Genomic DNA, 12,797 nt, shown 5'->3' with positions numbered 1-12,797 from the left:
CATTTGCAAATTGATCAATATACCGGAAGATAAATTACAAATTTTAGAGTCTGGGGCTCCATCGATGTAATCACAGATTATTTTAGCGGAATAGCTCAGAAATTTCGAGGTTTATCCAGGTTTTTTTTTCTTGAGATGGTTACCTTTATGGTATCTCGTAACATATGATACCTTCTAGAGGGAACCTTAAATTATAAGATGTTTGTCAAGAACAGATAAAAGGACATAAGGTATAACAAAAGAGATTTTAAGTCTCATATTGACAAATGCAACATTGGTTTTGTGAGATACGGCTCCCTAGTGCTCCCTTCATAGTTACGAGATTTGATCCCCTAAATCAATGTTCCTAGGTTTTAGGGAGAGGGAATACTGTTGAAAATGTTCGGTCTCTGTAACATTTATAACATTATAAATTGCAGTAACTAAGGATATTTAAATATTATCTAACCAGCACTACCTTCACCTGGAACAATCCTTATGTATGCTTTATTGTCAGCTCTTGGCCACTCTGTTTATTTAAATGTTTTGATAGCTAATCTACTAAATTCAAATCATATCTTGTTAAGCTGTGAACATATTCTTACCTTATAAGTAGAGTTGAGTAGTTTGTAAGAAACACACTAACTTTAAAAATAGGAAAGGAAAACGGTTGTTGCGTGTGGTCTTATTTATTTTTCGTTTATTCTGTAATAGGACGTCGTCCCACTCTGAAGTAAGCATTCTCTCGTATCTTTGGTATTAATTGTTTGTTTATAGAAATATAAGGTAATACCATAACGCGTGTACGGCTGATGTTTGACTTCCACTACGCTATTTAATATTGGTGTCATAGTGTATGAGGTGTTGCGTGTGTTGTCGAAATCAGTTTTTCTTGCCCAGCAGTCGGTACGATACATCAAATTGAAAATTCGTGCAAGCCCGATTACATGATGATCTAACCTTGTATTTCTATTAACTTTGATTAATACTATATGGCTTGCTCTCCCTTCTTCTTAGGCTCTTTTTTTTTTCTTACAAAAAAGTTAACTCTACTTATAAGGTACAATACAATACATAAAAAAAAATTGAAAAATTATTGTACACATTCAAAATCTGCAAATTTTATGACAAGAGCCCTACGTCTAAAAACATAAAGATCATACTTAAAGTGATCAAATCTTCACAAAAATGTTACAAATAAACTTTAGAGGTAAAATATTCTTTTGTAACAAAGGATATAATTTGGGTTTTTTATCACTTTGGAGGAATTAGAGTTGGGAAATAGAAATGGAGAAATGCTATGAAAAATCGTTATGCACATGTCTATTTTTTTTTTTTTTTTGCATGTTGTGCCCCCCTAGAAAAAGGTCAATGAGTTATAAAGAAACCTTACTTATGCATACTTGAGTACTAGTATCCTTGCCTATATACCTCAGTCATTGTTGATTTAAATCCATGAAGGCGCAAAAAGGGTTAAACAAAATAAAAGAAGGAACAAGAAGTTTGTTTCTTCTTCTTTTGAAGGACGAAAGTATTGAATTTTCCCCCTCCTCAAAACTGAATGAATGATACCTTTTTTCCTTTACTAGTGTGCCACCCTCCTCGGTCCTCCTCCTTATTAAAGGTGATCATAGAATAAATAAATAATAATAATTTAACTTTTACAACAAGATTCCAACACAAGTTTACATCAAGGACAATTTATTTATTGAAAATGCTGTTCAATGTACTCCATTGTAGAATCCCTCTATGCAACAGCATTTCTTGTTCCTTTCCTTACCCTCCTTTAACCCGGATCTTGAGAGAAGAAGAATACCTAATAAGTAGTAATGATAGACTATGTAGTATGATGTCATTTAAATGAGATACACATGTATGTATTTTGTTGAAAAGTGCTTTGGATATCCCATAGGAAAGGAAAATACAAATGGTAGTAATTTCACATGATCCCTTCAAGGTCATTCATCCCATTCAATCATTAGCAGAAATCTGTGAATGAGGGAAGCAAGTAAGGAAGGAGTCCAATTTGCTGCTCCTCCTAGCTGCTTGCTACCTATGACCCCAAAATCATTCATGGGCAAAACAATGGAGGGAACCTGTTTAATGGTCATCCTTGTGTGTATGTGTGGAGCAAATACTACTTACTACCGTTACTACGATAGGTATAAGGGAGTTCTTAACCTCTTTTTTTAGTGGTGGAAAAATCTCAAGGTCCTCCTCTCTCTTTCTTCCTCAGTCATTATCTTGTCCAGATAGACGGGGACGAGTTTGTAACCTTATATTTTACTACATGCTTGCGTTGATTTTTTTTCTGCAAGGTATGACGTATATTTTATTGTATGCATTAGTGTAACTAAAACGTCGGGAAAAAAGGTTCATTGTCATTTTTGAGGAAGAGAAGAAGGGGTATTAGCTGCAAGAATTGAGCGTGAGAATCCTTTTTTGGGATCTCAAGACGAAATGAAAATACAATGTAAAATAGGTAACCATTGCAAAATTTTAATGATCAACCTTCAATTACTAATTAAATGGATGAAAAAGTAAGGAAAATATAACTTTAAAAATGTGGGTACAATTGAGGAGTTGTTGTAGAAAATTAAACATATCACTAATTCGTACACAGACGAGGGGGATCTGAAAAGTTTCCGACCTCAACGTGAAAAACGTAAATAAATCCAAACATGAATCAAAAACCTATTTTATTCTTAAATGTATTGATTTCAATGTATGAACCCTCTCAACAAAGTGTCCTCTTTTTTGGACACTCAACATATTATAAAATATGCAAACCAACCTAGAATGTTTTCCATACAAAATTGCTTGGACATACTAATTTACCAACTTTAGTATCCTTCAGCTAATTAATTAGTAATTATAATTCATTTATTCATTTTTCAAATTATAATTTCATAAATTATTATAATTAATTAATAGTGGTGGGGACTTGGAATTGTGGTCAAACATTTGAGATTCGACACCAAGGACTATTAACTCTAATTGGACTTGATATATATATGTATAAGTATTTTCTCTTGCCTATGCTTATTAACAGTGACCGGAAGTTACGCCCTGGGAAGTTTCACCCTGCGGAAGTTACGCCATGATACATATATTATAGCTAAATGAATCTTCCACATTTAATTTAAGGTCTTCTTTGACTTGAAGTCCTTTGTAATTAATTATGAAATTTTGGCATTTTGTAGTAATTCATATGAAATAAATGTTTTTTCTTATTATAATCAATTACAACGGCTTAAGAAGAAGTCGGTTCGAACTCATTATAAAAGGGTAGAAAAATTAATTTTTGCTATTTCATATTTTAAAATTGAATTAAATGCACTCATTTTACACTAATGAATACAAAAAATGCATTACAAATGACGTCATGTGGTGGGAGACTCATTTTAAACCTTAAATTATATGTAAAAACATACAGTTATGCTATAATATATGTATGAGGGCGTAACTTCCACAGGGCAAAATTTCCCAAGGCTAAACTGCCTGGGGTGAAACATCCTAGAACCCTTAATAACCTTTAATTCAGGATGAAGCAAATTACTCTTATGGGTCAGGTCACCCGTTACATCTTAAAAAGATAATATATAGTTTCTATAATTGAAAGACCACATACATTTCAACAAATCTAATGAAGGGTTTACAACTATAGCTAATTTTTCTACGTATCTCTAACCCTCCTAGAAATGTGTATATACAGTCAATAGTTGACAGTGTGTCAATAAAATTATATTGTATTTAGTGTAGGAAAAATAATTGTAAATATACTTACCACTTTCTTGATTTTCGTAACTTATGATTGCTTTTGTTTTGACGCACCACATAATACATACATATATTTCACATATCATAGCTGTGATATCTTTGTAGATGGTCGAACCATAATATCGATTATTAGTAGAATTTTCAAATGGCGTCATTCGATGTAGTGATTATGTAAAAGAAAAATCATGTGTTTAATAATGATATAATCCGAACAGAAGAGCCATATGTCCGTTAGAGAAGGCATCCCATAAGGAACAATGTGTTTAAGCAAGTCAAAAATGTGTTATCCATACAAAATACGATTTATGTACATATATATGCAAATATATACATGTACCTAAGTATGTGCTGCTCTAAACATGTACCATACATGTCTCTATAACAAAATATACAGTTCAAGGCTGATATCCATGGCCTTGATTTATGATGTGAGAGAGAATCTTAAATGGAATTTGTGGTCAATATTATAAAAAATATTTTTACCTTATAATATTTATATACATACTATCCAGGTACATTTCTCAAGTTTGAGGTCCAAGTAGAGCTATTTACGAGTCCAAGTTGAGTTGCAAATCCTTTCACTTCGAATTTAGGACCGTAGAGTCACATCATAATTGAATGATTCTAACTTAAGTCGGACTCGACCCATACAGCTCTTATTCAGCTTTATTCATTTGAAAACAGAGATTAGTGTTAGTCCCAAGCCTCGAGTCTTATTCAAATGGAGTCTAAAAACGCAGTTAAATGAGACTTGAGAATCCGTGTTGTAACTTTAAAGGGCCTTAGGGGCGATACTTTTGCTCCCCAACTGATTATAAATATAATTTGAATTTTATTCTTTTAAAACTACATAATTGTGCCAAATATTGTTGTATCAGACCTTATTTATTCGGTCATGTGCAATCTTAAGACCAGTCTTATCAGTCCTTCGGACTCTAAGTACTAGAACTGATTAAAAAAAATAAATAATAATGTTGAGTGACGTCAAGGGCCGAACTATATAAGTTCTAGAACTGATATGTAAGACTGAACCACCACTGAAGTGGACTACTATAATCAGTCATAAATAAGGATAGACCCAACAATAGTGTTTCTTGTGCTTAACAATTGTATATTTTAAACCTTTTTCAAAAATAAATAGATAAAAAAGTCATTCAAGGCTAGTCAACCCACAAAAAAAAAGAAATCTTTGTCACAGCCCTCCAATTTTCCAACCTTAACTCCAAGTATTAACCTATAATTGCACCTACATATGTATTTGGCATTCGCACCATACATTGTTTTTTAGAAAAAAAAAAAAAAAAAAAAATCATCACATAGGTAGGTAGATCTGAGGCCATTCCACTGCAACCCCTGTTTCTTCATATTGAGCCTCACAGTTACAAAATATGTACATATAGGTACTATTGATTTTCCATTAAAAAATTAATTTGTGGGAAATATCTTTAAAATTTCCTACAGTCAATGCCAAAAATGACTTATGCCTTATTTAAATTACATTCTTATAAATAATATATATTCATTTTATTTTGCGTAACTTATGGTTAGGATTTTGTAACACATATTATATTTACAAACATGTACCATGAACATTTTATCCTACAAGTCTCTACCATGAATAAGATATTCATCTTCCACACCCTGTTCTTATATATTATTATTATTTTAATAGTTTTTAATAATTATTATTTGAAGGTCTTATTTCGAAACAAACAAATGAAAAAAAAAAAAAAAACTCTCCTCAGACCTGATCAGGAGTTGAAAATATGTAAGATTTGAGAGGATTGAGCCTGAATAATTATAATGAGGAGTATAACATTTACCTACATAGGTGACGGTCTGTAATGACTAATGACTGAATTCCTTATAGATGCATACATAAGAATACGTAGAGGGACTGACCCCAGGAATTGCTTTATAAAAACTTACACACACACAAAATATGTAGAACTAATTCACCATGACCTATTTAAAACCTTTGCTATTTTTGTAGGTATGTGAAACAGAGGTCATTTTACTTTTCCTATCTTGACATTAGATATGAAGCCTTGACCTTTATATATAGGTATATATGTCAAAGAAGATCCTCTTCAATAACTTAGACCGAACCTATAATTAATCCTTATTAGAGGTTAATCTATGGTTAACTGACTCTTCTCTCTGGATTTTACCATCCCTATTAATTCTCCACATAAGAAAGTACATATTATACTATATTAGTGTACATATTTATATAAATTTATATATATATATGTCTATTATATGTATTTGAAAACATATGTCGCGGTGTGATGTAACATACGGACATATACATATATTTCACTTTTTAAAGTTTCAAATAATAAAGTTAGTGAAGGACATATAGAAAAATAAATTCCAATGGTTTCTCAAGCCCCTCCATCAGGAACTCAGGATTGTAAATAGGCCCTCTAAATATATATTCCTATGCAACTATCTATTTACTCATGTCATGGAATATACATATATTCCACTCTTATCAGGGAGACTTCAATTATCCGCTCGTTTTGAATCACCCTTTATATCATCTTACTTGAAAGATCATTCAAACTCAATTTTTTTTTCATGGTGAAAGGATGAGATAAAAACAACTTTAATTAATTAATGAAGTTTTGAATATATTATGTAATAAAGGTAGCTTAAATGTAAGGGATAATCTGGGTGGAAGCCCAGGGACTTACAGATACAAGGGCGGCCGAAGATTATTTTTTTGTGGAGGGGATCGGACTTTTTTTTAAATTAAAAAAAAAAAAAAAAATGCATAGGTCTTTCAAAAAATTATTGTTTTTGGAAAAAAAGATTGAAAAATTGAATTTTTGAAATTTTTTGCAAAAATTTAATTTTGTAGAAAAACCGTTCAAAAATTCACAGTTACTGACAAAAAATAGTTTTTTAGAAATTTTTTTTATAAATCTATAGTTACACGCAAAAAATGTATATCTCACTATAGATTATGAGTGAGATTGTTGTAGGGAAATACTTGTTATTAAGAAGCAGACCCCACAAGTTCAAAGTATTTGTAAAACACATCTGCTAACTAAATTTAGAATCAATCGATTTTAATTAGTGATACAATTTGGTCCAGAATTCATAGACTATCTTATGAACATTTTCATTTTAGTTGGTTCGAACTAATTCGGTTCTTAGAAAAAAGTTCAGTCTAGACCTATTTTATAGATGAATAATTACAATGTCGATGACTTCAAATTGTGAAAATCGGTACAATATGATGTTTAAAGTGTTTCATTTGTGTACAACTCGTATATGTGAGAATGGGAGAAAATCAGTCTATAGAAACCAGTGCATCCACAGGGGGTGGGCCGGAAGGAAATTTAAAGAAAAAAAATTTAACAATTTTATATTTGAAATATACTTTATGAAATTATTTCCGAAAAAAATAATTATTTGTGAACAGTTGTTGTCTTTTGATTTTTTTTTTTTTAATTTAATATTTCAATTTTTTTTCTTTGTGAACAGCTGTGGGCTTTTAAAAAATTTTTCCAATTAATTTTATATAACAGATTTTTTCCCAAAAAAAATATTTTATATTTTAATTTCTATTTTTTTAGAAAAAATTTTATTTTTGGATTTTTTTCAAAGAATTCCAAAAACCAAGAACTTAATTTTTCGTAAACAGTTATGGGGTTTAAAAAAATATTCCCAAAAAATTTATATATTATTATTTTTGGATTTTTTTTTCAAAAAAAATCCAAAAATAAAGCCCCTTTCCCCCTTAAAAAAGAAGTTTGTTTATAAATTTGTGGACGCCCCCGGAAACTGATCGAAAAAATCGATTTTTAAAAGGATTGAATGTCTACAATCTGGTGTCGTAGTCTCAACCGATCTATCGTAGTTGTTCAAAGTATTTGCAAACCATAACTAACCCATTTAGTGTGCTTTTTAAAACTGAATTGAGAACCTCTCGATTACAACGTATAATTTAAAAAAGCTGAATGGTTCTTAGTAACATATGTCCCTCACTCACCAACTGCCCGTCAACTAGAGGTAATATTTATATGTAAGCAAGTATATAGATGAAAAAAGGTTTGATCCCTATATGTATGAATAAAGGAGAATACAAATGTAGTGGACGACTGTGGAAATGGGTAGATATGTCAAGTGATTCGTCTTTTCATAATCATTATCAGGTTATAATCCTGGGTATATGGATGTGGGGTGATTTGCAAAAAAGTTAATAATCATAATTTAAACTGTTGAGAAAAAGCAAAGGCAATAGTGAGAGGACAAGGATAGGCATAAGAGCTTTTGTTGCATATAAATATGTATATATACCTATATTATAATATTATGAAGAAAAGAAATAAAACATTTTAAGTATAATATCTAGGTATATTAGTATATGTATATATCTTAGTATGCATGTATAAAAGATGATTATGTGGATTCATGCTTTATCATGCAGTACAGAATTGCAGGGATAAATCTTTCGTGCAACATGATTCATCAAATATAATAAGTACTCCTATGTTGTTGCTCTTATTATGGACTTGTTTTATTTCAAAGGAATCAAGTCACTAAGAGAAGTAGAGGAAGGGGGAAATATAGAGGGTGGAGGAACTCCTTTTTTCACTTCGTAAGAGCAAACGAACTTCAACACCATCAACAATTCGGGTTTGCTGAACTTTTGAAGGACATTATTCGAATGAGAACATTCACAATACGTCGCTTTTGACCGGATCTGAGGCTTTTTTTTCTCTCTCTCTTTTGTACATACTTAAGTAAAGCCACTGTAGTACCGACATATAAACTTATGTAAGTAAGTATATAGATACAATTTATAAAGATGTATGTAGAATTTAACGCGTCCTGCCTTCGAAATTCAACTTTTTCCACACCGCACGTTAATGCACTGGTGAAAGAGGGTATAAATAATTAAGATCCTTTTCTGGGGATGGTTATATTGTGATCGTCTCTTCTCCTGTGAGCAACTCCGTTGATTTAAAGTGATATCTACATTCTACGTTCAAAAAGCATTGCAATCAATTTACTGATATTCTTCATTTATATAAGTGAAGAAACAATCCTTGGGACAACTTCCACCAATCAGAAAAATCGTGTGAACTTCAAGTTTCGGTATGTGAATCTTCTTCTACATCTACTTGTTGTTGTTGTTCTTCTTCTTCTTCACCAATATCATCATAAAATAGTTTTTGTGCAAAAAAAAAAAAAATATTCTGACGCAACCTAAAAAATCATACATATTCATTTTTATTTTTCCAATAAAAGGACTATTTGCTTGGCTCATAAGTGAAAGTGAAAATCTAACCAAAATATCAACTAAACTTACAAATAAAGTAAAAATAAATAAAATAATAATAAAAAATTCATGAACAAGGTCAATTTTGAATATTTTTGAAGAAAAAACTTTTACTTTTGGGCAAGCGTTGGAGAAAAGAGAGGATAGTTTTCTTTCTTTATTTATACATAGTACCTCCAGCTTACTTATGTAGTAGTCAACCATATGTAGGTCACTGGCATTTCTTTGCCTGACCTGTTTTTTTCCTTCTTTCTGGCGTCAGGGTCGTCTTAGCGTGCGTTTAAATCTATAGTAAAAGCAAAGGAAGAATAAAAAAATAAGGATGGTTTTTTTGAAAATTCCTTTTAGTCTATTTTGTGATTTTTAGGGGATCCTTCACATAACGGTACTACAATTAAACATTCATTATTTTTTGTACTTGTTATTTTTTTAATTTAACATTTTCAAATATAGAGTATAGGTGAGATTTAGAATCATTTATTAAAAAGGGACACAGTTCTCCTTCTATGACGGAGAAACTCCCTGATTTACTTGTAGTTATACCTAACAATTCAAATAACAATTTCATTATTGAGTAGTTTTTATTATTGTATTATGATTATTACTCTAAATATATATCAAAGACCGGAATAAAAGCAGACTCGTATCCGTAGAATACCCGGTTGCACTTCCCAAGACAATAAAAATACCAAATTCCTTCATCTTTTTGCTTTGCATATTAACTTCTGCTTATTTCACTACTGATGTTGGAGGTGAATCATTACGTCAACAACCCATCAGTATCATTCATTCCTTTCAGCATATTCAAAACTTTCCTTTTCCATTTTTACTCTCTTATTTTCAATCTCTCGCAATCTCTCTATTATTACACCATACTTCATTTCTTAATTAAACTACACTCTATTATATTATAGTATATTTCTTCTTTCTTAAGGAGCCACTTTCACTCCGTAAGAAACAATTAAATTTCTCTTTACCCACAAGGAAGAAATCTACCCTAAGTTATCTCTCTTTTTTATAAAACGCACACCATTTATCCTAAAGGCTTTTTTCCCTTAATTTTTAGTTTTTTTTTTTTTTCAAAAGAAAATCATATTTTTGATTGTTTATTTATTTTTGTGGTGAAGAAGTTCCATAATCGAGTTCACAGGGTTTTGTTTTGTTTCGTTTTTTATTTTCATATTTCATATATTCTTGCAGTCTTTTTAAATTTTGCAAATAATCCTAACTCACCTTCTTTTTTTAAAGACACAAATTTTTGTCTCACTCACACTTCTAAACTAAAAACCTAAAAAAATGAACAAGATTATTGGATCCGTGGTTTTGGCTTTCTTCCTTTCTTCTACCTACGTGAAAGCTTCTGATGAAGAGGAAGGGGATCCCAGATTAGGATTCATTAGCGTTGCTGCAAACGGAGACACAAGTCTTACATTCAACGCCACATCCATTCAAAATGCCGTAATTTTGGGTCTCTTTTTATTGGTATTGGGCGCTCTCATTCTTCCCCTTTTCGGATTGACTCTTGGAGGACTCTTTGGTGGTGAGGAAGATGCTTCGGGTTACGGATACGAGCCCTCAGGCTACAGTTCATCTGGATATGAACAACCTTCTGCTTCCGGATACAACACTTATTCCAAAAGGTAATTTTCTTTTCTTTTTCTCTTCCATTTTCTGCCCTCTATCAAAAGACAACTCAAGCTCTGACAAAAACCTTTACATACATACAAAAACAATGACATCAAGAACGACTTCAGCATCAAGAGGAAGAACCCTTCTCACTCTCTTCACCATCTCTTTCCTTCTCTCTTCCCTCGTTCCTTCTGGGGTGGCAGGAGCTGAGCATGGAGAACCAACAGACTTGGTCTCTCCTCGAACTAGCTCCGTCACACTCAACAGTAATAGCAACATCTGGTTCAATGTCATTGTCCTTGCTCCCATTCTTCTTATCATAATTTTCTTGGACTTTGCGATATTTGGTGCCATTGCGAATAGATCAGATGACCTCAATCCTGTCTCAAGGTTATTTTTTCATGCTCGTGAAGGATTGTCCAATATCAAAAATCGACAAGCAGCAAAAAGATATAACAGACACAGATATACAAGGTCTTATATGTACACACATTCATAATTTTACACACTAATTCTCTTCTTTCCATCTGTTCATCTATGTCATTTATCTTTTTCACTACCTATTGACACAAAAAAACTCTACAAGACATAGATCATATAAATTAAAACGAAAAAACTACTTATTAATTCTAATTCTTTCTTTTTTTTATCAATACAGATCCGCAAATCTTGCTGGTCCTCTTCTGGATAGTCTGGCCAAGGCACATCAAAAATATGAGGAAGAGGAAGAATAACTGATATATGTTTTGTAGCATCAAATTTTTTTTCATCATTTAACCTCAAAACATACAGATTTTTTTTTTTTACAAAAGAATGAAATATGGAATCGGAGTTCTTGGTATGAAATTCCTTCGATTTCTATTTAATTCTTATTATCTCCATTATATAAATTTGTAATACAAATTTTATGTAAGCTCTTCATAATATATGTACATCACATATATTATAACTTTTTTTTTTCATTCATGAAAAAGCAATCCTTTAAAAATAACGAAAAAAATAACAAAAAAATATTATCTTTTTTTTTATTGACCACAAATATATCTGTGATTCACATTTTTTTTGTATTTTTTTCTATTTTTTATATATTATAAAAAAAAAATTGAAAAAAAAAATATCTCAATTATTTTTTGTAAAGAATCAAAAAATACCTTTTTTTAATTTTATATTAGAAATTAAAAAAAATATGTTCCTTAAGTTTATTTTTTTTGACCGAAATCTTAAATATTTTTATTAGTATGTTATAGGAAATTAATAAAAAAATAATAATCTATAGGTGTGCCAAAGGTAATTATTATTTTTTTATTACTTTTTTTATTATCCTGCCCCCCCCCCTCTCTTACATATTATAAGAAATAAACAAATCACACCAAAACTTATTGTATTCCTACTAGATTTTTGTTTAAAAAAAGAAATGTTTCAAATTGTACGAGATTCTTTATTTTTTATAAAGTCTTGGGTTTAAAAAAAAAATATAAAAAAATCCATCAATCCTCTTCCTTATTGTTTTATTAATACTTTTCTTGAAAAAAAAACACACACACACGACCAAAAACCACCGCGGAGTAGCGTTATTTTTGGTTTCTTTCCTTAGTAGTACGAAATGGTTATTCAACTGTTGTTGTAAAGAAACCATCCTTTCAATTTCTCGATCATTTTGTATTTATGAAATATAAAACAAAATATTCTTTAACTTTATTCTACAACACCTTTAATGTTTCTCGCAACCTTTCCTTAAAAACTACAACAGAAAAAAGTCCTAAAATGAATTGTAAGTAATTTGTAGGGATGCTAATATTGGCTGAATTGGGGAGAGTCTAAATCCTGAAATATTGTCACATACGGTATAGTTACTTTATGACATCTGCTGACAGAGATCACTTTAAACTATAGTGCTCCTTGCTAGCTGATATTTTCGAATTTTCTAAATAGAGAGGACTAATGAATAATAGCATTCATATTTTGCTGTAACCAAAATATACTTTTATATAAAATTAATGCTCATCTCAATGTGGTTTTATTTTTCAACTATGGAATTACTATTAGTCATTAGACGTTGGGCAAGGTTCACAGCTAAGCTAACAAGAGAATTCAAGCCATCAACGTTGTCCAT

The 12,797-nt window shown here is 30.9% G+C and overlaps 1 protein-coding gene across 6 annotated transcripts; it reads left to right on the top strand.

Annotated features, from left to right (window-relative positions):
- Positions 1-8,678: 8,678 nt before the first annotated feature.
- On the top strand, positions 8,679-12,180 carry LOC121116482 (uncharacterized). Of its 6 annotated transcripts, none has more exons than XM_040710735.2 (3): positions 8,679-8,871; positions 10,744-11,158; positions 11,343-12,180. In XM_040710735.2, the coding sequence occupies exons 2-3, from the start codon at positions 10,788-10,790 to the stop codon at positions 11,416-11,418; spliced, it is 447 nt and encodes a 148-aa protein (XP_040566669.1). In that variant the 5' UTR covers positions 8,679-8,871; positions 10,744-10,787; the 3' UTR covers positions 11,419-12,180. The 6 variants fall into 6 exon arrangements, with proteins under 6 accessions (XP_040566669.1, XP_040566672.1, XP_040566671.1 ...); XM_040710738.2 differs by lacking the exon at positions 10,744-11,158 and adding an exon at positions 10,304-10,695 and having other exon boundaries at positions 8,690-8,871; XM_040710737.2 differs by lacking the exon at positions 8,679-8,871 and adding an exon at positions 9,108-9,440.
- Positions 12,181-12,797: the final 617 nt, after the last annotated feature.

This window comes from Lepeophtheirus salmonis, chromosome 4 (genome assembly GCF_016086655.4).
Source record: "Lepeophtheirus salmonis chromosome 4, UVic_Lsal_1.4, whole genome shotgun sequence".
Lineage (NCBI taxonomy): Eukaryota > Metazoa > Arthropoda > Copepoda > Siphonostomatoida > Caligidae > Lepeophtheirus > Lepeophtheirus salmonis.
This window is presented reverse-complemented; position numbering and strand designations above follow the sequence as displayed.

Coding starts and splice junctions, on each gene's coding strand:
- LOC121116482 (XM_040710735.2), top strand. CDS start 10,788: ATGACATCAAGAACGACTTCAGCATCAAGAGGAAGAACCCTTCTCACT. Junction 11,159..11,342: donor AACAGACACAGATATACAAG/GTCTTATATGTA, acceptor TTATCAATACAG/ATCCGCAAATCTTGCTGGTC.